This window comes from Dysidea avara, chromosome 10 (assembly GCF_963678975.1).
Source record: "Dysidea avara chromosome 10, odDysAvar1.4, whole genome shotgun sequence".
Classification (NCBI taxonomy): Eukaryota; Metazoa; Porifera; class Demospongiae; order Dictyoceratida; family Dysideidae; genus Dysidea; species Dysidea avara.
The window spans coordinates 17,706,413-17,729,302 of NC_089281.1; the positions used below are offsets into that span (position 1 = coordinate 17,706,413).

The 22,890-nt window shown below is 38.7% G+C and overlaps 4 protein-coding genes across 6 annotated transcripts in view; 1 reads left to right on the forward strand and 3 right to left on the reverse strand.

The window, feature by feature from the left end:
- Window positions 1-22,890, forward strand: part of LOC136268605 (tripartite motif-containing protein 2-like) — a 168,841-nt gene that overhangs the window by 27,894 nt on the left and 118,057 nt on the right. The window lies entirely within an intron of this gene.
- Window positions 10,744-22,483, reverse strand: LOC136268610 (uncharacterized). Of its 2 annotated transcripts, XM_066063993.1 has the most exons (3): window positions 20,670-22,483; window positions 19,902-20,039; window positions 19,801-19,851 (listed from the first exon to the last, which is right to left on the reverse strand). In XM_066063993.1, the coding sequence occupies exon 1, from the start codon at window positions 22,134-22,136 to the stop codon at window positions 20,850-20,852; it is 1,287 nt and encodes a 428-aa protein (XP_065920065.1). In that variant the 5' UTR covers window positions 22,137-22,483; the 3' UTR covers window positions 19,801-19,851; window positions 19,902-20,039; window positions 20,670-20,849. The 2 variants fall into 2 exon arrangements, with proteins under 2 accessions (XP_065920066.1, XP_065920065.1); XM_066063994.1 differs by lacking the exons at window positions 19,801-19,851; window positions 19,902-20,039 and adding an exon at window positions 10,744-10,759.
- Window positions 12,484-13,446, reverse strand: LOC136236804 (uncharacterized). The gene has a single exon (XM_066027037.1). It carries the CDS (start codon window positions 13,444-13,446, stop codon window positions 12,484-12,486), a length of 963 nt encoding a protein of 320 aa, XP_065883109.1.
- On the reverse strand, window positions 13,841-14,704 carry LOC136236805 (uncharacterized). The gene has a single exon (XM_066027038.1). The coding sequence runs from the start codon at window positions 14,702-14,704 to the stop codon at window positions 13,841-13,843; it is 864 nt and encodes a 287-aa protein (XP_065883110.1).

Below are 22,890 nucleotides of genomic sequence, written 5' to 3' on the forward strand. Positions count from 1 at the left end.
AGAACCAAATGGACACTAGTTTATTTATTAATGCTTTAAATAGTAGCTACGAAAACAAGGGGAGTAGCCAACAAGCACCGGTGGTACAGTGGTAGAGTGTGGGTACTCCAAACCTGCATGTGTGGATTCAAGCCTCGGTCACATCACACTTTTTTTTCTTCGTTCCTTATACCTTTTTGTGTCACGATTATTTCTAAGTTTTTTTTAAAAATAGCAATGACCGGCTATATCAACAGCCAAAAAAATGTAACAAACTAAGTTACGAGATGCTTGCACATGCGCACTTAGGAATGCCATAAATATAGCAAAAAAATCCTACGTTACGGGCCCATAAATATAGCCACTTCGTAATATTAATTTTCAGTAGATTTCTCATGAATTGTAGCGCTTTGTTTGACTACAGATATCCTAGTTTATACAAGTGATTAACCTAATGAACATGTCCTGTACTTCGCTAAACCATTGAGAACAGCTGTGGCACGCATTTTGCCCTCAAACATGGCTGACCTAGCAAACTGTTGTTAAGCCCGCGCTTTGTATGCAAGCTCTCTATACCACAGCATGTTTTAGAAACATTTGCCCACTACTTTATTAATTTTACATCATCAACTAAGTAATAATGCGTCATAAACTTAAACGGCTTCACGATAGAAACAATACCGACAGAGTGTCCCTTTAAGTATATGGCCAGGTTACTTTGCCTGCCTAACTCCATTAGCTTAAAATCAGATATCAAAAGAAAGCTTATTCATTTGGCTATCGGGGGAAGGCTAAATAACCACTGTGACAACAGAGGTTTACTGGTTATAAGGTGATGAAGAACAGCAACTGGTTTTATTGTAACGCCACATTCCACGCTTCATCCGCCATGTTAATTAGCATTTGTATCACGTGAGCTATATATGGCCTCTTGCCATTGAATGGCGAATCAGCCAGTGGTTGTTTGGTGTGAATAGGATTAACTGGGAAAGAGTTATGGATCATTTTCTAAAGGTATGTAATGAATGAATTTGCGTGCTTATAAACCAAACTTTGTTTTCACGGCGTGTTTTGGTTCTCATGCTTTCGTTGTAGGGTAAATCCCTAGGTGTCATTTTAATCCTTATTACATCACGAGTAAAATGACATTGATTGCATAGCCATAGGATAAACACTTTGAAAATTACAGCACTTTGTTTATAACCATGTGTAGTGGTCCATAAATTATATAGCATGTCGCATTTTTGGAAAGTTATGATGTTCAGCAGTATAGTTATACTGGTATTTTTTTAAATTGTCAATATAAAAATGAAGTAGGGATCTATGCAATAAAAAGTAGTGAAACAAGATATGAATGATGGTATTACAGCATAGCTCAGTGGGAAAGTCCCTACTTTGGCACATTCAATGCCAAAGTAGGGACTTTCCCACTGAGCTATGCTGTAATACCATCATTCATATCTTGTTTCACTACTTTTTATTGCATAGATCGTACTTCATTTTTAAATCGACAATTTTGCATAGTTTTTGATGTAGCACAGCTAGCTACAGTGTATCTATTAGAATATCATACATGACTGTTAATTCATAGATATTAGAGTACAGGGATTAGAAACTAGCGCGTGCCCTGAAACACTCCGCCGTTGGTGAATTCATGAGGCCAAAATGGTGTCTTCTGCTCTGGACTACTTTCTACGGGCGTGGAGTATTTCATGACAATCTCTTTATGTTTTACAAGTACTAGGCAAACTCCTATTGTAAGTCTTGTTGTGAGTTTTTGCCGCCATCAATCATTTTAATCTTAGTTGACACGATTTTTTTGTGTACCTGTTGTATTCATGGTAAGTTCACTTTCGATTGGCAAACAATGCCACAGTAACCCTAAAGTAACATAGTTTTGCATGGTGTACTTCATTTTATTATTCCGCTTGATTAATGCCCTTTGGCAGTCTCATCTCGATTCTTTAAAATACTACTCCATGATTTATCAACTTCAACACAAGCGCTGTTATGCGAGAAACATCTTTCAGTGGTACTGTGCAAAACTTCAAAGTATTGCGAAGACTTCAGCACTATTTCCCCAGTGGAACTAGACTTCTGTTCTTCGTAACAGGTAGACAAAAAACGGAGGTACCCATTGATGATCAAAATCGTAAATGGCGATGAAAGCCACCCGAGACGATTAAACAACAGAAGCCAGAAGCATTAAAAGTCTTGTATATCAACTACAATACCACAAGGTGGTTGAAATCAACTGTAAGATGACTAAATCACAAACTGCCATCCTGTCCGCATGGATTTAATCAATACCGAGGAGTGCTTCAACCACAATCAATGGTAGATATACACGGCGCGCGCTCGGTTGCCTATCCCTTCTCTCTAATATCTATGGTTAATTGTATTAGAGTGACTGTTGTATTAGAGTATATCTCAAGTCAGCCAAGGGGTGTGCAGCTAGCTAGACCAATGAGGGGTGAGGTCATCTTGTGTACTGTTAAGTAAAAAGCTAGATTTTTAAGCCAGACTGTCTCCATACTTTATTGCTATTAGTCCACCTAGATTTTTATTTGATGGGTGTGGTCGCAAACCTTTCACGAATGGGATCCCAATCACAAAGTTGCAGATATCTAGCTAGTATACCTCTTATAGTAGCGCCGGGACTGAAGCGCTTCTGAAATCCCAGGGGTTTCCCTAAAGAGCGGTAGAGTAGCGCAGCACCGCTCTACTTTACTCAAAATTCTTTTGATATGGTAAAAAGAATGTATATAATTGACAAATTGGCTTTGATGTTGGTAGCAAATTGACAGTTTTACCGCTCTACTTTATTTTGCTGGGGAAAGCTCTGAAATCCTGCTCTGAAATAATTATGTGACGTATAAATATGCGACTGAAAGAAAGTGTTGATATAGAAATTAATACCTCGATATGGTTTCGATTCTTGAAGAAGACAATTAACTCGATTGAAGATAAAAGGAAAGACAAGGTGCAGAGGGAATTGCACTCATCGGAAGCCCAAAAGGCACATCCCACTGATTTGTTATTGTGACGTAAAATGGTGGCCGTGCGCTGTTTTGTTTGGCCTCTAGGCTTGCGACTGTGGTCAGTGAGTGAGGCAGACGAAATTTCAAGTTTTGGTGATTTAAAAAAAATTCTATATCCGGTGACCAGTAAGTGTTTTCTTGTTTTTAATGCTGTATTTCATGTTAGATGGACTAATATTATTGCACAAAGGTGGTTTCTGTTGTGTAAGATGCCTCTAGGATGATTTTTAAAGTTGGCATTTTAGGCAGCGTGTCACTTTTGGAGCAATCCCTATCTAAACAGTACATAGCTAATCTACACACACATTATAGTTCCAATCAAATAGTAACGGTATCTTAACTGCCACCTTAACAGCCACCTTAACAGCCACCTTAACAGCCACCTTAACAGACATGCATGCACAAGTACAATATAATATACCTTCACACACACATATATACACACGTGTGCACTTGCACGTGTGCACTTGCAACATGTTCATGCAAACATACAAATATGCGTTGATCTACCTGTCTAATTTGTATCTGATTTCTCCCATAACAATTCTGCCAGCTGCTCACACCACTGCTGAAGCTGGTCCAGTTCTTTCTTGTTTGGCATTTCTTCTTGTCCACATAACCGCTGAGTTCTCTTCCAGTTGGTCAGCTCCTGATCCAGAACAAGACCCTGTACTTTTGCTATATCCTGCAGACACTTTAAGTAGTTCTTTCCTAGCTCCTGAAAACAGATTTAAAATGTCTTTAGTAATCAAACATTCATCTCAACTGCACAGCACAGGTTGCACTTAGATAGTGTTGGAATGTACCATTTAGAGTATGTATGACACATGATTCATTAAGTGTCTGTCCTACCCTGTAGTGGTATCACAGGCAGACAAGTTGATTGGATGCCATGTCATATGGCTTTGTCAACAGCGTGTGTGTATGTGTGTGCGCGTGACACATTGCTCCAGTCTACCCAACTTATAATTGGGGACCTGACCATGTCTGATTTGACATTGCACTACACTCATGCACATGAGTATTAGCAATTAATAACTGGGGAAGCAGCCCACCCAGCTGTAACATCAATGGGTACCTGTATTAACTGGGGAAGCAGATGCCAAGTCATGTCTCACATATTGGGTGAAGGTTCAGGTGGGACTGTAGCACCCACCTCACCTGTGAGATACAGTACAGCCTCCTGCGGGTTACTAACTAGTCCAGGATTTGCCTGCACCAACTCATAGCACCTGAGTAGTGCCCAGATGTTCCATGCTTGTTCACTGTGTAGGCGTGACCATGCCAGCACAGTAGTGCCAAAGGCTTTGCTTTGCTTTGTGTGTGTGTGTGTGTGTGTGTGTGTGTGTGTGTGTGCGTGTGTGTGTGTGCACACATTTGTGACAACAGATGTCCACATACTCTAATAAAATACACAAACACCACCAAGAATGTTATTTATATGGTTCACCCACTTACTTGTCTAAAGTGGTGCATCTCTTCAACTTCTCTCGCTAAGTGGGCCTCCATTTTCTCTCTCCTTTTCCTTAACTCTTCTACTTGTTCTACACTGTGCTGGCCCTGACCTTGTGTTAAGTTCCCTATAAGACATGAAACAGTAAATTAGGTCACACCACAATTTAAGCATGATCTGATGGCTAGAGTACCAATTACAGAGGGGAATTACAGATAGCCACACATGACTTGTTGAATCCCACTCAAACTGAGGGCCTGAAGCAAGTCTTCCTGGTAAACTTATATCACTGTTACATGTAAATTGGGATGGATGCTTATATCCTTTGCATATTAGAATCCTTCCATGTAATAGTATTAGGAACCACTTCATGATACTCATTTGCATACAACACTTGTATCATTAGTAAGATGTCTCCAAGTACACTTATCTACTTCATTTACAAACAATACAAATAGCTTCCAACTATCACTTAGACAAGAAAAAATAAATAATCGACTACAGAGACTTACCTTGGAGTTTTATTACTTCTTGGTACTGAATGACGAATTGTTCCTGTCTGGTGTGAAGTGAGTGGCATTCTTCTTGTGTGTTCTGTGTCTGCCTCATTATCATCTCCAGGCCTCGTTGGATGGCACTGCCATTGCCAAGTACTTGTACACCCATTGGGCTTGCAGCTAGTGTCTGTACACGTAACCATGAGCCCCCGTAATGACAGCATAATACACACAACGTGTAATTTTACAAAACCTTACGTTTATATTGTCATGCTGTTTAACCAACTCGCTTTCTTTGAGCAGACAGTTCTGAATAATGCGCACCAGTTCTAGTGGACAATTTTGATACAAGTTCTGTGTAGAAAGCAAAAACAGGTTTGGTACCGTCCACTGCATCTGTAGCCATGACAACATACCATGATGTGAGTGCGAAGGCCTTCCAACTGAGTCCTAATAATGAATGCTTCATTTCCACTGATTGTGAGCTAAAGAGAAACCTTTATTTAAGTATGCAATATAAGACATGATTGTATACTAAATACTGGGGGGACACAGATGCACACATGCACACACAGAATGCAAGATGAATCTTGACAAAAATAATCACCACCAATACTGCAAAAATAATTTCAGAAACAAAACAAACTAAAAATCACCCCATTATTTATAGTACATCATATATTCTGCTTCACTGCACTGTAAAAGAATGCTTTGAACTCAACAAGTCAGAAAATTCTGGGAATTGTATGACGTACACAATTTGGTGATACAAATTGGTACACAACACAATAACTCGCATCCTGGAGTGCCCACAACTATAATACTCAAAGCTATTGCTGGAGTTGTCTTAACTATCACTTAGACTTTCATGATGTCATCACTGAAATTCTCAAATGTGGTGTGTGCTGTATGATTACCACAGGCCCTTGAATTTGAATAGACACATTGCTCCATTTTCCCATCAAATTTTCTGCTTTTATCGTACCTAAGAACAAATCAACATGCACTTATGCTCCCACAGCATGAAGAATATTTTCCACTATTATAACATGGTTTTGAAATATTGTTTATAAACAAACATGAAGTGATTCTGTTTTGATAAATAATGATTCTTATCAGCCTCTGTAAGTCTGTGACTGTGACTAGCACTAGACACAGGGGCGGATCCAGGGGGGGGGGGGGGGGGGGGGGCTTTGGGGGCTGAAGCCCCCCCCTTCATATTTAGGCTTTACTTGATCAATATGCTGAGTATTGTAATGAAATTTTGTCTTAGCATAATTATATGATCACTAATAATACAAATACTCATAAAACCACCTTATAAACATCTTTCCAAGGTATTATCAGTGGATTTTTGCTAAAGTTTATGTAACAAGGACCCGGATCAGCATTGGAGGTGTACAAGATCGAGATACTCTAATAGAGCAGTCAGCTAACTACTCTAATAGAACATTCACTAGAAACATGTAGTTGGTTCTGTTATGGAATTTTTCCAAATCTACCTGCACCTATACATACAATGAAGTGCATTGGTCTGTTTAAAGGGCTTCATTCATCTACTTGTGCAGTTAATATGTATGGCAATACTTAATTCAGGTACACAATTTCCATTGAAAATGCTCTCAGATTCAATCTTGCATTGTTCAAATTTCAAAATTTTCCACTTTCAACATTCTTATTCTAACATGCACCTATTCAGTGTTGTGCAATTGTGAGAGGGGTGCATCATGTACTCGGTTGTCTGTACCTACCCAAACTTTTCCATTAGCAAAATGCTTCAGAGAGACCTATATAATCTAAAGACAGCATATAAAATATCTACAGGTATGAATTTTATGTGAAAATGTCTCCAAATTGCAGTATTTTAACATCTATTTTTCAAAATTTTCCTGGGGGAGCATGCCCCCAGTTCCAGCATGCTTTGCATGCTGGGAAGTGTACTTTGCACACCTCTACCCAAGAGATTAGTACCTTGAGTTAGCCCCCCCCCTTTTATAAATCCTAGATCCGCCCCTGAGACAATCCACGAAACAGAAACAAAGCAGCTCTACTGCTAAAATATCTACATATAATGCCTTGATTTTACAAGATAACAATTGTTAACTATTCAGTGACTGGCATTCAAAAATTAGACTTACTGCGATGACTGGTTGTGAAAAACACCAGCTCAAAGCAAACATACCAAAGTGGGTGATATATTGAAAAATTATTGATACCATTATAATATTTTCCAATATCATATCAAATTTCAATATTACGGTTTACTGATTTTGATATTTATGGAATATTCTATAACTATTGATATACAAGCTACATTTCAGCCTTTTAGTGTGTAATTGCACAATCGTGCTAGAAATAAAGTCAGTTCTGTGCCTATTTACCAGTTTCCTAGGCTTGCTGCTAGTGCTATATGCAATGGTTTTAGTGTTTAAAGTACATTAAATAATATCATTTGCTCATGCAATCAATACGCCCACACAATTACTAAAACATTGAAATTTCAATGTTTTACTGACTATCAAAATCCAGATATTGCACAACACTAGAACACTCCCTCAATGCACAAGTTACATGAGTCACCAATATACAGGGTATAGTGTTCCAGAATGAGTTCTAATCTACAAGAGCTATATAGGTAGTGAAACAATCCATAAAAATTGACAGTACCTTTGTGACTATGCTAGCTTGTGGCACACATACATAGTCAATCTACCCTTCCATATATAGTCATAAGGTTTCCTTAATAATGTTCCACTGTACACAACCTACACAATCTAAAGTACATACCCACACACTACAGACATGTATACACATGCACAGTATATTCCATAACACAGATACACACACGCACACAGTGTATACCTTAAATACAATCTGTTTGGTCACTATAAACTGACTAGTGTCACGATCATTGTTGGCAGCAGTGGCTGTACACACAACACTACACACAATATCACATGATATATTTTGACCTACGGTTCTGTATTCCTCCCCGTCTGATGGCTGAAATTTCGATTTAAGAGAGTCAGCAAACATTGGCCATGCAACACTGTCCGGTATAGCAAATGGTTCTCTGTCCTGTTATAACACAATAAAATGCTGGTGTGCATTATAAGGGATTAATAAATGCTCACAGGGTAAACAAATCAGTTGTCCCAGAAAATGGTGGTCTCTACTGCTGGTTGTTAACTGCTATATACTATGACAACCACAGGAACGGAAAGACACTGCAGAAAATGAAACACAACTCAATATTTGAACACTTATAGAATTATAGTAGCTAGTTATTTTCTTGACTTTGGCTTACTACTAAAGAGTTTACCCCCTTGGAATTTAAAAATATTTTGCACTCTGTAATTCACTTTTCTTTCATTGTAAAATAATTTTCACATACAAAAATTGTACAAAAATGTCTTACAAAATGTGGCTAAATCTATTTTACCATGGTAGCTACCAGTGTTGCAAACAAATTGAGATACTCTAATAGAACAGTCATGGACATAAAATAATTTTCATTCAGTACATAAAACATACAAAAACATTTTATATGAAAAGTTTTATCACAATATTTTTCACATTAAAGTTCACCTGTGCACAAAGTGGCCTGCCTAATATAGGTGTCTGCTATCTGGTTAAATTATAGGCTGCTGTTTGTTTAAAACAACAATGAGCATGAAGCATATTTGTACTACAATTTCACTAGGGCCAACAATGTGGACCAATGTCATAAGACAACTTCACATTAGTACTGAGTGGTTTTGATATTTCATAAGCGGTACAGTATTGTCAACTTTATATTGTGGTATTAATAAATTATCGGCATGTATTAGTTGATGATCTGTAGTTCTAGAGTTTGACCCTAATCATTTTCAATAGTGGTTGAATTTAGTTGAAAGCCAATTGCAGTATAATACATCTGTATTATATTATTATACGTATCCATTCATATGTACTACAAGTACACTTCTTCATACAGGCTTGTTATTTTAGCTTTTATAGGACTTGTGTTTAACAATCCATGGTATTTGTGGTAGCTAAATATTGGATGGTATTAAAAGCAGATACCATGGTTTGACTAAAATATTGTCACATTGCTCAGCACTACTTCAGCACATGTGTTGCCGGGGATTAGACTACGTAACACTATGCTTACAGCACTGACCATATCACCACCTTAAAAGGCAAGAAGTTATACCTGGTAAATATAATTCACAGTACACACAGAAAGGTACTGTTATATAAAATGGTGTACAAGTCTGATTCTTTACTCTGTAAGACTGTAACTTTCCATTACATGTTGATGTACCACAGCAAAATTAGAACTATATTCAGTGTCTGGAAGTACTTTAAATATTCCCTCCAGTACAGTACTAGCCATAATATACTCTAATAGAAAATACACTACAGCACAGTTGTAGAGGGTGTAAAGTCTGATGTTTTACTCAATAACTGTTGTCTTCACATGTTAATTGGTGAGCCTCAGTGAGGTAGTGTTTACTTCAACTGTACCCAATCATTAGTTTACATAATAAACATGGAAGCCTCACACTAAGGTTCGTCCATGATGCTGTTTAGCATCCATTTAGTCCACCTACAGCCAAAACTAGAGTTATTCAATGTCTGGAAAATTTTTCATACAGTTGTATTACTAGCCATTATTTTGTAAATTGGATTTTTTTCCTGGCGTTTTGAAGACATCCATTCAATGGCTACCATTGGATAAAGATTACACCTTAAGTAACAAGGCACCATGAAGGTATTGTAAAGCTGTGTCAATATATTTTAAGTGTAAACCTTTAAACATACAGTAATATACACACACTTCAACATGGTGCCAGAGGGTCCACTGTATTTAAAATTTAGCATTATCCCCAATGCTACCACACTCACCTGTCCAAGTTCACTGGCCACACTGAAGGTTGGTATACTATCACAGAAGAGTGTCTGTGTACAAATTGTGTGCCTTCCCAACCTTCTCCAGTGACTAATAAATCTGTTGAGAAAACAAGACACACTTATAACTGTCATGACTATATGCAAGTGTAAAGCAAAATAACCATCTCACTAGTATGGAGCTAGCACAACATAGTTTATACAAAAATACTGACTGTATTATTCCGTCTATGTTTTGGTGTTGGAACTAATAATCCAAATATTTTACAAGCTCAACCAAAAAAAAGACCACAGCCTACAATAGCCATAGTCATTTCTAGATTTGAGGTTCACTTTGTCTTGTTATAGGGAGTATTTTGAAATAGTTGTTTCAATACTGACTAAAGACGGGGTTCGTATAGGTAGTATTGGAGCACTATTTTTGCTGTGTAGAAAAATGGTTGGCCATTTTCCAACCAATTTCAAGCATTTGCCCAACCAAAATCAATTGTGACATAGTCTGGGAAAACCGGTCTTATCGCTTATTGAAAAGTATCAAGAAATCCTAAATTAAAGTATTTAGTGTGCCAGTGGCAGCTACGTGTACCAAATTTTCACACGTCTTACACTGAACTCCTTATCTACTGTACAAGTAGCCAATAGCTAAATTCCACAATGTCCAAACATACATTACACTGTAGTGTGTGTGTGTGTGTGTGTGTGTTTGTGTATGCTTGTGCTTGTTGCAATTGTTTGTTTCTTTGATTATTGGTTTGTCATGGTGTCCGCATGACATTGTTACCTTACAAGTTTTATGACATCTGTTGTAGAATTACTATAGGTGGAACAATCACAAGTCTTCACCTTGACTAACAAGTACAGTCCTTTAGTATGACAAGGAGCAAGAAGTGTTGATGCTAATAACAAGATACCAAGATAAAATGATGATGATGGCAAGATAAAATATTGTAATATGAAATTAATACATCATGCACATAAGTGTATAAGATGAGCATACCCATAAGCACACCTCAATCCCTTAATTCACAAGTATAAACATTATTCTTGGTCCTGCTGTTGACAGTGAGGGAATTCAGACTTTACGTGTACTCTAAAGACATCACCTCTAATCTTCCAGATATCTGACTGTCATTTCCTGGCACAATGGAGCTCTCCAGACTTCAATCTCTTATTTGGCAAGGCTTTCTTTTGAGTATAAACACTATTCCCGGTCCTGCTGTTGACAGTTAGTAACCTCAGACTTGAATATCATACAGTACGGTAGTACTGTATTTAGGGATCATGGAAATTTGGGTTTTCCTGGCCAAAAAATCACCCAAAAACCAGCACAATACCTGTCACAGCACCAACTGTAACGAAGACAGAAGGACGCCAAGGCTCAATCGTTTCGGAGGGATAACTCGCTTCGTTTTGGCTCACATAAGACTGGTAATAATTTAAACAGAGTGTACACTTTTATACATTATATCACGTGCACATAATGATGACATCATATAATAATAACACACATTACAAGTGTTCAAGTCCTGCTTGCAATATAATTTAGACAATCACTCCTCAGTCTCGACATCCTCCCGGGAGAGCAAATAAAATAGAAGTTGGGTTATCCCTCAAACATTTATGTATTCGTTGTCGGGCGATCAAATGAGCCTTCCTTTTCTTATCATGTTTAGTAGAGTATTGTTCCTGGTTATTGATATCATCATTTTCAGTAACACCATCCTCAGATCTTCTATTGTCCATCATAGTTATCTGTTCATCTGTTTTACTAGGCAATTCCAGTGGATAAAGGTGACATATAGCTCTAGCAATCACACCACCACTTGGTAAAAGAACCTCTGCTGATCTAATTTGACCATCACGTCCAGTTGTTAACTTCTGAATTTTACCTAGTTTCCAACTACATCTAGGGATATATCATCTTTCACCAATACTATGTCATCTATTTTAGGAACTCTTAATGTTGAGTGTCTTGAATTTTTGTGATAGATAGGTAAATTTTCTCGGAGATTCAGTAAATACTCCTCCCTCCAAACCTTCCAAAACAAATCCAGATACTTCTGGCCTTTCTTCCAAGTCGTAAACAATTGTGTTGCAGTATCTCTCTTAGGCTGACAATCCTCATCTGTATGATAACTATCTTCTGTGGATGGAAGACCCAGTTTCCTGTTAGTAACCAAAAAATGTGATGGTGTCAACGTAAAGCCCGACTGAAAGTCTTCATACATATATGTTAGTGGCCTCGAATTAAGTACTGCCTCGATCTCTGTCAGCAAGGTAGCTAGTTGATCCAAAGTAAAATGTTTTCTTCCCAAAGCTTTCTGTAAACATCGCTTAACCATCCCAACTAACCGTTCATAAAGGCCACCCTGCCAAGGGGCCAAAGCTGTAGTAAAGCTCCATCTGATACCCTCACTAGAAACATAACTTAACAAATCCTTGTCTGTAAAAACTCTCCTCCACTGTTGATTTATCACCGTATTTGTAAGCTTGAATTGAGGAGCATTATCTGAAATAATGGAATCAGGCTTTCCTCGTCGTGAAATAAATCTTCTCAAACAATTTAGAAACTGCTCAGCCATCAAACCCAATACCCACTCCAAATGTACAGCTCTAACAGTTAGGCAGTGAATAAACACACCCAAACCTTATGTAACTGACTTCCCTCCTTAACATACACTGGCCCCAAGTAATCAAGTCCAGTAAATTGAAAAGGATCAGATCTAGCCACTCTCTCACGGGGCCAAGGGGGCATCAGTGGCAATGGGAAAGGGGTGCCTTCATGTCTACGACAGATCATACAACATGATAAAACACTTCTTACTGCCACTCGACCCTGAGGTATCCAATACTCCTCACGGATTTGTGAAAGAGTATGTGCAACTCCAGCATGAATCAAGCGTTCATGCACTTCTTTAATTAGTAACCGTATAAGTACTTCATGCCGTGGTAGCAACTTTGGACATTTGGAACTGTCAGTAGTTTCAGCATTTAGAAATCGTCCATAACATCGTAACACTCCATAGACATCTAACTTCAAACCAAGCTGGTGTATCAAACAGTGTTTTCTATCTTTCTCAATAGCAGTCAGTACATCAGCAAACTTTCGTTTCTGAACAACAGACACCCACAACAATGTTGCTACCTGTAAATCACCTGCACAAACTGACTGTCCATCAGACAATGAACTCAACACAAAGTACAGTAACTTACACCTCCTTTCAATTGATTCCCTAATCGACTGTGTCAAAGTAAGCCAGATTCTTCTCCTAATAAACTTTAAACAATAAACAGTAACTCTCAAAAGCCTTCTCAAGGAGGAAAACTTCTTCTCATCAATTCCACAAATTGAGTTTACATTGTCAACATCATGACTAATGACTGAAGTCGTTTCATACAAAGCTCTTGGAACCCCACATTCCAATCCTTGTATAATCTTGGGTGTCAGTTGAGGTATACACCATTCTGGCCAGATGTTCTCTGCATCTTTAAGCCACGTAGGCCCATTCCACCATAATTTGGCTTCCTTAACTTCAGACACTTCTAGTAGGAAAATCAGCAGAGTTCTGGTCAGATGGTACATATCGAAAAATAACATCAGATTCCTTTAACACTTCTTTCACTCTATTCTCAACAAAGGTGGGCAACAGCTTGTTGGTTTTCAACCAATGTAAAACACATGTTGAATCTGTCCACAAAATCCGTCTCAATGATGGTAATTTCAACTCCCTAGCAACAAAATTTGCTGCTCGTATTCCAATGTTAATAGCATGTAACTCTAGTCTAGGAAGTGTAATATTTCCTTTCATCTTATGGGTACCCTTTGAAACCAATCTCATCTTTGAAAAGACAAGGTTTACCTAGACAGAACCCTGTTTCTCTACACGAAGATACACTGCAGCTGCATAAGATTTCATTGATGCATCACAAAACACAAGCAGCCTATACCGTTCAGTAGTGTCCACATTGGCAACACATCACTTTATCTTAAGAGTAGACAGCAGTCTCAATTCAGTCAATATTTCATTCCATCTCTTACATAACTCTTCTGACAAAGGCTCATCCCATGACACACTCTCCATCCACAGTACTTGAAGAAACACCTTCCCATAAAATGTCACCGGAGTAACAAGACCCAATGGATCAAAAACCTTAGCCACTACTTTCAATACCTCCCTTTTTGTAGGGATGACATCCGAGTTACTAAAATTAACTCCTCCAACTTGTAGGTTATATTCTTTGTAATTCCATGGCATGCCAAAGGTCTTAACAACACTTCCTTTGACAACTTCAGTCTCCGGCAACAAACTAAGGAATTCAGATGAATTGGAGATCCACTCCCTTAGATTCATAGATGCCTTTCTAAAAATGTTCTTTGACTCGAAATAAATCCTGTGAGCTTCTTTCACAGTACCAGCTCCAAGTAGGACATTATCAACATAGATGTTCTCACTAATCTGTGAAGCAACAGGTGTGCCAATCTTCTTCAAATGATACTTGATTGTGCCTCCCAACAAAAAGGGACTACAAATAATTCCAAACGGAACTCGACAAAATCGGTAAACTTCTTCAACCACTTCTAAGCTTTGTAAGTTCTTAAACCTGAGGAACCTTGTTACATCTCTGTCCAACTCCTGGATACCAACCTGCAAAAAGGCTTTCTCGATGTCAGCAAGCATGACGATTGGCTGGATCCTAAAACGAAGCAGGATACCACACAAGTCTGGTAATAACACAGGGCCTCTGTGAAGACACTCATTTAAACTCTTCTTTCCCCTCCTTGCTTTGGCTGAAGCATCATACACAATACGCAATTTGGTTGTACTCTTAGCTGGTGTCATCACTGGATGATGAGGAAGATAATGGCATTGTTGACTTGTCCTTGTATCAGTAGTGACCTTCTCCACTATTCCTTGCTTAACTTGACTAGAAATAACTTTGTCATATTTCTCAAGTAGATTTCTATCCTTCTAAAAACGTCTTGCCAAAGATCTAAGTCTACCAACTGCAATATCCAAGTTTTCAGGAATATCCAAGTTCTCATATTTCCATGGCCACTGTATCTGATATCTACCATCCTCAAAACAAATCGAGGAATTAAATGTTTCAAGAGCTTTATCATCATCAGTTATTTCCAATGGATCACTGATTCCAATTGTTTCCAATCTCCAAAAGTCTTCATTGAGGTTTATCCGCAATGACGTCATCAAATAAAATGGCGCCATATAGTGGGTTTTTAAAAAATATTTTCGAGCATAGAAGTCAATGGAAGCCAAGAATGATGCTTCGCTTTCTACGCCCCATGCGAATGATGACAGCCATTTGGACTCTGGTATGGTTATAGATTGTAATAGCGAATACCCATAAGCTGTTTTTGTCTTTCAAAGGTGATTTTTGGTATGACGAGGAAATGTTTGTGTTTCGCGATGATGGCCACTATTCGGGAACTTTTCGGCCGATTTGGAAGCCAGCATCGACCTCCCCGGGGATGATGTTTTATTGTTGACTGAAAAGGATGTCCCTGGTTCATCCCTAAGCGGCAAGGAACCAGCCGAATTAGGCATTGTGCAGTTGAAACGATGGCTTGCTTGTCGTGGTGCTCCAGTCACAGGGAAAAAACCCCAGCTTATCAAAAGGTAAATGTACATATTAAAACATAAGTTGCATTTAACAAAACATTCTAATAGGGTCAAGTTATACATTCAGTATGGATGGGACAAATATTTGGTGGATCCAGATCATGGTATTAACAGTCAGTGAAAACTGGCCACCACTTGAGGTTCATCCTCTACATGTATAAGGTTAATGAAGTCAGTTCCAGCACCAGAAGACATCCTGTGGACAAATCGACTCTATAATTTGCCAGGAATCACCTTTGGTACAATCTACGACCATCTCATTGATCGTAAAGTTGTATTGAAAAAGATCAGTTATTTAGAGAATATTGCTGATGAAAGGGCTGAAGCAGTGTTGCAGCATGCTTCAGGTGATCATGAGTGTAGTAATTCCACGTCCATTGATTATACTAGAACCCTCGATAAAGTGTACCGCTTTTATCAAGATGGGCACATACAGAAAATCAAATACCATCCTTTACCTCAAGTGCCTGATCACTCATGTGTTTCAGCTGCTGTATTACCTTCAATGAAAAAGGATCGTGTTTACAAAGTGATTATTTTTTTTTGTGAATCCACAGCTCGTGTGGCACAAGCTTGCTGTTCATGCCCAGCAGGTCTGTCAGGATGTTGTAACCATGTTACAGGCACCCTTTATTGCTTGGAAGATTATATCCACTCTGGGTTGCAGGATGATGAACGGAAGGGATGTACTGAACGTCTGCAGACCTGGAATCGTCCTAGACAAAGAAACATCGAAGCAATGCCAATCGATGATATACATCTTGTCAGAAAAGAGTATGGTGTGAAAAAGCGGATAAAGGCTCACAGAATCAATGAGTGGGACTGCAGACCCGAACACAAGAGAATTCTTGATCCTAATTTAGCCAGAAATCTCAGAAAAACATTGTCACATGTTGAACAAATGAAAATAGCTAGTGCAAACCATGCTCTTTGCATGGCACAGACCCCAGCACAGAAAAAGAAGGCTGCCCAAACTAAATCTTTACTTGAAAGATATAGCTCATCATGCTATCTTCAGTTATTGGATGATGAACCAGCTCCTGTTGATACTCATCTAGATGAAATTAAGAAAGAAAGAGTTTTAAGAGCTGCTGAACAGAAAAAAAAGCTTTTAAATGAACTAGCTGCCAAACTTGATCAAGTAAACCATGATCATACTTATGCTTCTTGTAGCAGAGAAGTTGAAGACAGTACATTTCCTAGTAACGACACTCCTTCAGGGCAGTTGCATGGCATGCAGTTGTACAAAAGTGAAGTAGTTATAGATGGAAAACAAGCTAAGGAGTTAGAAGAGAAAACCAGAGAGCAAGCATCTTCGGACTTGTGGCACAGCCAAAGAAAGCTAAGGATTACAGCCTCCATCATGAAGGAAGTGTGCCATCGAAGGGTCAGCACAAGTTGCACAGCTTTTGTGAAGAAAAAGATCAACTGTGTCTCTTTAAACACCACTGCAATTCGCTACAGAAGAGAGCATGAGAAACATGCCATTGATTCTTATGTTAACTACCAATTCAAGCGTGGGGTAGCTGTTGAAGTTCAAAAGTGTGGACTTGTAGTTGATGCTTTGCTGCCATGGCTAGCAGCTAGCCCTGATGCAATCGTATCTGATCCAACTCTAAAAGAGGATAGTAAGGGGTGCTTAGAGGTTAAGTGTCCCCTTTCATGTGAAAATTTGTCTATTTTCAAGGCTTGCAGAACCGTGGCTGCATTCTGCTTGGTTGTGGAGAGAGATGGAAACATGTGCCTGTCAAAATCTCATTCATACTTTTATCAGTTACAAACACAGATGCATGTGACCAGCTTACAGTGGTGTGATTTTGTTGTATGGTCACCTCTTCATGAGCCGTTTGTTCAGCAAATCAAATATGATGCAGATTTTATGAAGTCAGCCATTTCAACAGCTGGTAAATTCTATTTTGGACAATTTTTACCAGCAGTTGTACCATACATGATCATGCCACCAACTAGTAGACCATCACCCAGTTCCTCTGTACCACCAGTTAAATCACCCAGTTCCTCTGTACCACCAGTTAAAGTTGTAACAGGCAGCCGTGCCCAGATCTCCAATAAGTTACCACCCAAGAAGGCTTCATTGTTGACTCCTCCTTCACACAGTGGTAAGGAGACCGAAACAATTGCATCATCTGATGTCAAAATTATGGCTACTAATAAAGTAACCTCATTGCCTTTAGATTATGTCCTGCAACATTTACATGTTGTGAAGCATGTAGTCAAGGGAGATGGTAGCTGTTTATACCATTCCATTTCCCATCAAACTGGACTAATTCCCCATACTTCTCAAGGTGATGAGAAAATCAGTTCTCAAAGAAACATACCTTCACGCATGATGTGGGACCATCCAGGTGTTCGTACAGAAACTGATATGTCATTTTTGCAGTGGTTAGAGAAGAGACAAAACATTCTCAGTCATAACAGTTGGGGAGGTGACCTAAATGTCCGTCTAATGGCTATTGGACTGCAAAGAGATATTATTGTTGTTACTGCTTCACATGATGGTTCTACATATGCCCGAAAATATTTTTCTCAACCACCACCACTACCCAAGATGAAAGGAGGCATTTTTGTTCCATTAACAACTGAAGATCTTTGCAGTCAGTGGAAGTTATGGAAGCATGTACCACTGCTGATAATTTATAACGGCCAAAACCATTATGACTCTACTACAGCTGTAAATTTAAATTAACTGTAATGTTATTTATAAAAAATCATGAGTTTTATTTGATTGTGATAAATTAATTTTAATGAAATACTTGAAATCAATAAATGTACTGTACAAAAGGATTAGGCTACCAAAGGTGGATCAAAGTTTGTAAGCATACAGCACACATAAATTACTTGATTTATTGTGTCCCACATTGCGGCAGGCAATACATTTTGTAAAATATGAAAATTCTTTACTCTTCCTATCGCTCTTTCCACATGGACCCTTAACTGTGCTATCTTTTTAGTTAAAATCACATACTCACTTGCCATTTGACGGTCCGATTTCAAAAGAAGGGGTACATTCAGACGTACCCCAAGAGGTGCTAATATGTCTTGCATAAGAAAGCCTTTATCAGCCATGATTTCGTCACCTGCATCTAATTTCTCCAGCAGCCCACTGACTTCCACCTGCCTTTTATCTGATATTGATCCTTCATAACATTTGGACACAAAAGATATGGCTCCACTAGGGGTTATACCCAATAGTACTTTTACAGTGTTCTTATTTTTGTAGGTTGAAAATGTGCTTGACTGGGATGAAAGTGATGAGGGTCGTTCAATGGCAAACTCAGTTGCATCAATGATCACACGGGTGTTTGGATAGTTACGTTTGAAGATTTCTGGCATATACTTCTTGACTATATGCCAGGGTGAGAAACGTTCAATAGCTTTAAAGCTGTGATACATAAGGTTAATCCAGGTTGTTGTTGTGCGAGATACTGTTGACTGAGACACTCCAAACCTTACAGCCAAATCCCTTTCATACAGGCCAAGACACAAGGGTCATAAATAGCTACTCTAGTAAGGGAAGTTTACAACATGGGCCATGTTTGGTATCACCACAAGCTTCCTTGCATCTCCTGCTATCCCATTGTCTCATAACTTTAGCATCAGATTCAAGAACCTGTTCGTAAAATGTAGCTAGTGTTGCATAATCTGAGAATCCAGTATAAAACTTCACTAAGTCACTGTCCTCCTTTATGTTGTCAAGGCGAAACAGAGATTTTGTAGAGGTTCTTTGAGATTCTGCAAGTTTATCCTGCAGTTGTTTGACTTGCAGCTTTAATCGTTCTATTTCATCAAGTAAAGCAGTTTTAGTGGCAACATCTTCCTGATCTCTACTGTAATAATCCTCAAAATTGTGTGCATCTGAAGCATCATCTGTAACTACATCTGATTCAGAATCATCATGTTCATCTGTGGCATGCTCACTGAATTCTAAACTAGATGATGCCTTCATTGAAGTGACACTACGGCGATGAAATGATTTACTGGTCCACTGAAAAACTGAAGGCACAGCAGTGGGCAGGAGATGACGTCTGGAGTTGGGTTTATCAGAGGTTGGAAAATAATCACTTGAAGTGAAGTGCTCTGAACAAACCTTTGTGTACTTATTTATAACAAATTCAGGACCAGGGTCTCTTTTTATTTTAATTATCCACATCTTCATTCTATTACTATCTGTAGGAAAAGAATGAAATGACACTTTTGAAAGTCCAAGTAGTTCTTTTTCTTTCTGTTGAGCAGATGCATTTTTGCAATCTGGTACACAGCAGTAATTTCCTTTCCAACTTGCTGGTTAAAACCAACAGATTTAAGCAGTTTGCCTCCGTTCTTCTGTGACTCTAAGCATAAATCATACAATCTTGAACTCAAACGTACTCTCACAACATACCTGTTTGTTGAAATTCTTCGGGGCTTAAATCGCATAAAGATAAACCCAAGACGGTGGGAAAATCAACAGCGAATGACGTTGCAGACGAGTGGCCATCATCGCAAAACACAGGCATTTCCTTGTCACACCAAAAATCACCTTTGAAAGACAAAAACAGCTTATGGGTATTCGCTATTACAATCTATAACCACACCAGAGTCCAAATGGCTGTCATCATTCGCATGGGGCATAGAAAGCGAAGCATCATTCTTGGCTTTCATTGACTTCTATGCTCGAAAATATTAAAGTCCCCCCACTATACGGCGCCATTTTATTTGATGACGTCATTGCGGATAAACTTCATACAAGTAACTGAATCATCAAAACATGAAACCATACTCATTTCAGGTAACATCTTATTAACCTCTGTCATCACAAGACAACTTGAAACATGTTGTTGACAACTTCTGATACTGTACTTTCCTGTAAGAATATATCCTATCTTTGAGGATATCAAAAACAATCCTGATGGAAGTGTCAACTTCTCAGTACCCAAGATGGTCCAAAAATAATCAGACCCTATTAAGAGGTCAACATTCACTGGTTCTACATCCTTGGGAACAGTGTCAGCCATTTTCTCTGGAGAAATTGATAGCAAAACTCTAAATCTGATGGCTGTATTGGGCCCCTTTGTATTGGGCCTGTAATCTTATTTATCACATTAGCATGAAGTGGTAAACAAGAATTGTTTTTAGTTATCACATTAAAGTGGACAACAAAGGTGTTTACCTGCTGAGGTGTCCTTGCAGCAAAGGTCGATACAGACAGTAACTCCTCACGATCACAAGTTAACTTCAACTTCTTAGCCAGCTGGTCAGTTATGAAGGTACGATGACTTGCACTATCTAACAAAACTTTTGCCATAATGGTTGCTGATCCATCTGCTGTCTGAATAGGAACAACTGCTGTCTATAACAAGACTTTTTCTCCAGAAGCAATTAAAGCTTGATCAGTGCCTACACTTGCATTAAGAGTTTCAGTGGGCTTATCTTGGCTCCCCTCTGTTACTACATTACCAACACCATGGTCAGGAACAACATTCTTTCTCACTTCACCATCACCAAATCTTTGTGGGCATATAGCTCGATTATGGTGTTGTTTTTTCCCACAATAACAACAACCATATCTCTGAGGTGATGAACAATCAGTAAATGTGTGTCCAACCTTAAAACAAAGAAAACAACGACCCTGAGTTATCAGTTTCCGCTTACGTTCAGCAAGTGTTTTAACTCTGTCACATTCATCATTAAAGTGGTCACCTCTGCAGAACACACAACTAGGACTTCTACCTCTTCTCTGTACATTAGTAGTAAAAGTGTCAACAGATGCCTGATTCAATAACTGCTTACCACCTCCGGACAAGGATTGGCTCTCCTTTTGTCCTCCTTCATGTCTTACAGGTCGATAATCATAATTCCTTCCTTTGGAATTAGCCACTCTTCGATAAGCATTCTCTTGAACAATCACATATCGACTCAATAACTTTCTCAATAATTCCATTGTCCATTCTTCATCACATTGTTTTGTGCTTTCCAACTTTAAAATGACTTCCAAAGAGAACTTGCTCAAAATCTGGTAAACCAGCATCCTCTGATTGTCAACTGTCTCACCTTGTGACTCCAACTGTCTCAATATTCTCTCAATATTATTGTGAGTGTACTGAATGTCATTGAACTTGCACGAAGAGGTTGGAAGATTCTGTAATTTGGCATAAAGCACTTCAACTATTGATTCCTTACTTCTAAATCTCTCCTTTAAAAGTTTGAGTGCTACGTCATAGTTCTCATCAGTTACAGAGATGCTTGAAATTGCAACAGAAGCAGCACCTCGGAGAGTTCCTTTGAGATAACTGAACTTTGACAAATTTGGTATCTTCTGCTTATGAACAGATGAATGAAAAATATCCCAAAATTCTGGCCACTTTAACAAATTTCTATCAAATATCGGTAAATGCAACTTCGGAAGATGTACTGATAACTGTGGATTGTTTACTGTAAAGGTATCACCTGATGAAGAAGAGGTCAAGGTCGCAGCTTGTACTTCCCGTGTAGCTTGTACAGTTGCATGGTCAATTATAGGTTGAAGGTTAGTTTGTGTTGAGGTGAGCATTTTCTGGTAGTTGGCTTGTTCTCTCTTCCTTGAGATTAATGTTACTCTTGCTTTCAATCTGGATATCACTTCATTGGCGGCAAACATGAGTTCAATAAATCCAGTTTCGCCATCTGTCGCTCGAGAATACTCTTTCTCTTCAGTAGCCTTCGCGTCACCTTTCGCTTCCTTAAGAACGTTCGACCAGTCTTTGTTGCATTTTTTCTAGCAACAAAACGTTAGTCGTGAGCCTGTTCAGAAAATCTTCTACTTCACTCTCATATTCGTCCAGTTCCTGTTCCTTGGGTTTATTCTCCAACAAACCATTCGCTGACTCAATGTACTGCTGTAGACGGGCCTTAGCAGGTCCTATTATCTTCCTTATTGGTCCAGACAATACCATCCTGGCACCTTGGCAGTATTGGTTAGGTACGTATAACCAAGCCCAAAAGTGCCTTCAGTATGATCCTAAAGGCTTCCAATAAATTGTTTCAAAATTTAAAAAAAATATTATTTAATGGAGTTTTTTACTGACTAACTGTCTGCCTGCCTGCCTGCCTGCCTGCCGGCCTACCTGCATGCCTGCCTAATGCCTTCAGGCAAGCGTAACTCGATAATGGCTAAGGCTATGGGCTTGATTTTTTCACTATTTGATGTTGCTTCATCCGGAGACATGCCTTTTGAAAATACCGCAGTGCATACAATACATGCATCATGGACTTACCTTTGTCCTCCTTTGTGTCCCATTTCTTTTGCTGACAGCCCAAGGTGTCAATTCATGGTAGTACAATGTATGGCTTCCCTACAGTATGTTTATATATGGGAATAGTCCATATTTTCTGTACTGACTGGATTGATTGCA

Coding starts and splice junctions, on each gene's coding strand:
- LOC136236804 (XM_066027037.1), bottom strand. CDS start 13,446: ATGTACCATCTGACCAGAACTCTGCTGATTTTCCTACTAGAAGTGTCT.
- LOC136236805 (XM_066027038.1), bottom strand. CDS start 14,704: ATGACACCAGCTAAGAGTACAACCAAATTGCGTATTGTGTATGATGCT.
- LOC136268610 (XM_066063994.1), bottom strand. CDS start 22,136: ATGTTTGCCGCCAATGAAGTGATATCCAGATTGAAAGCAAGAGTAACA.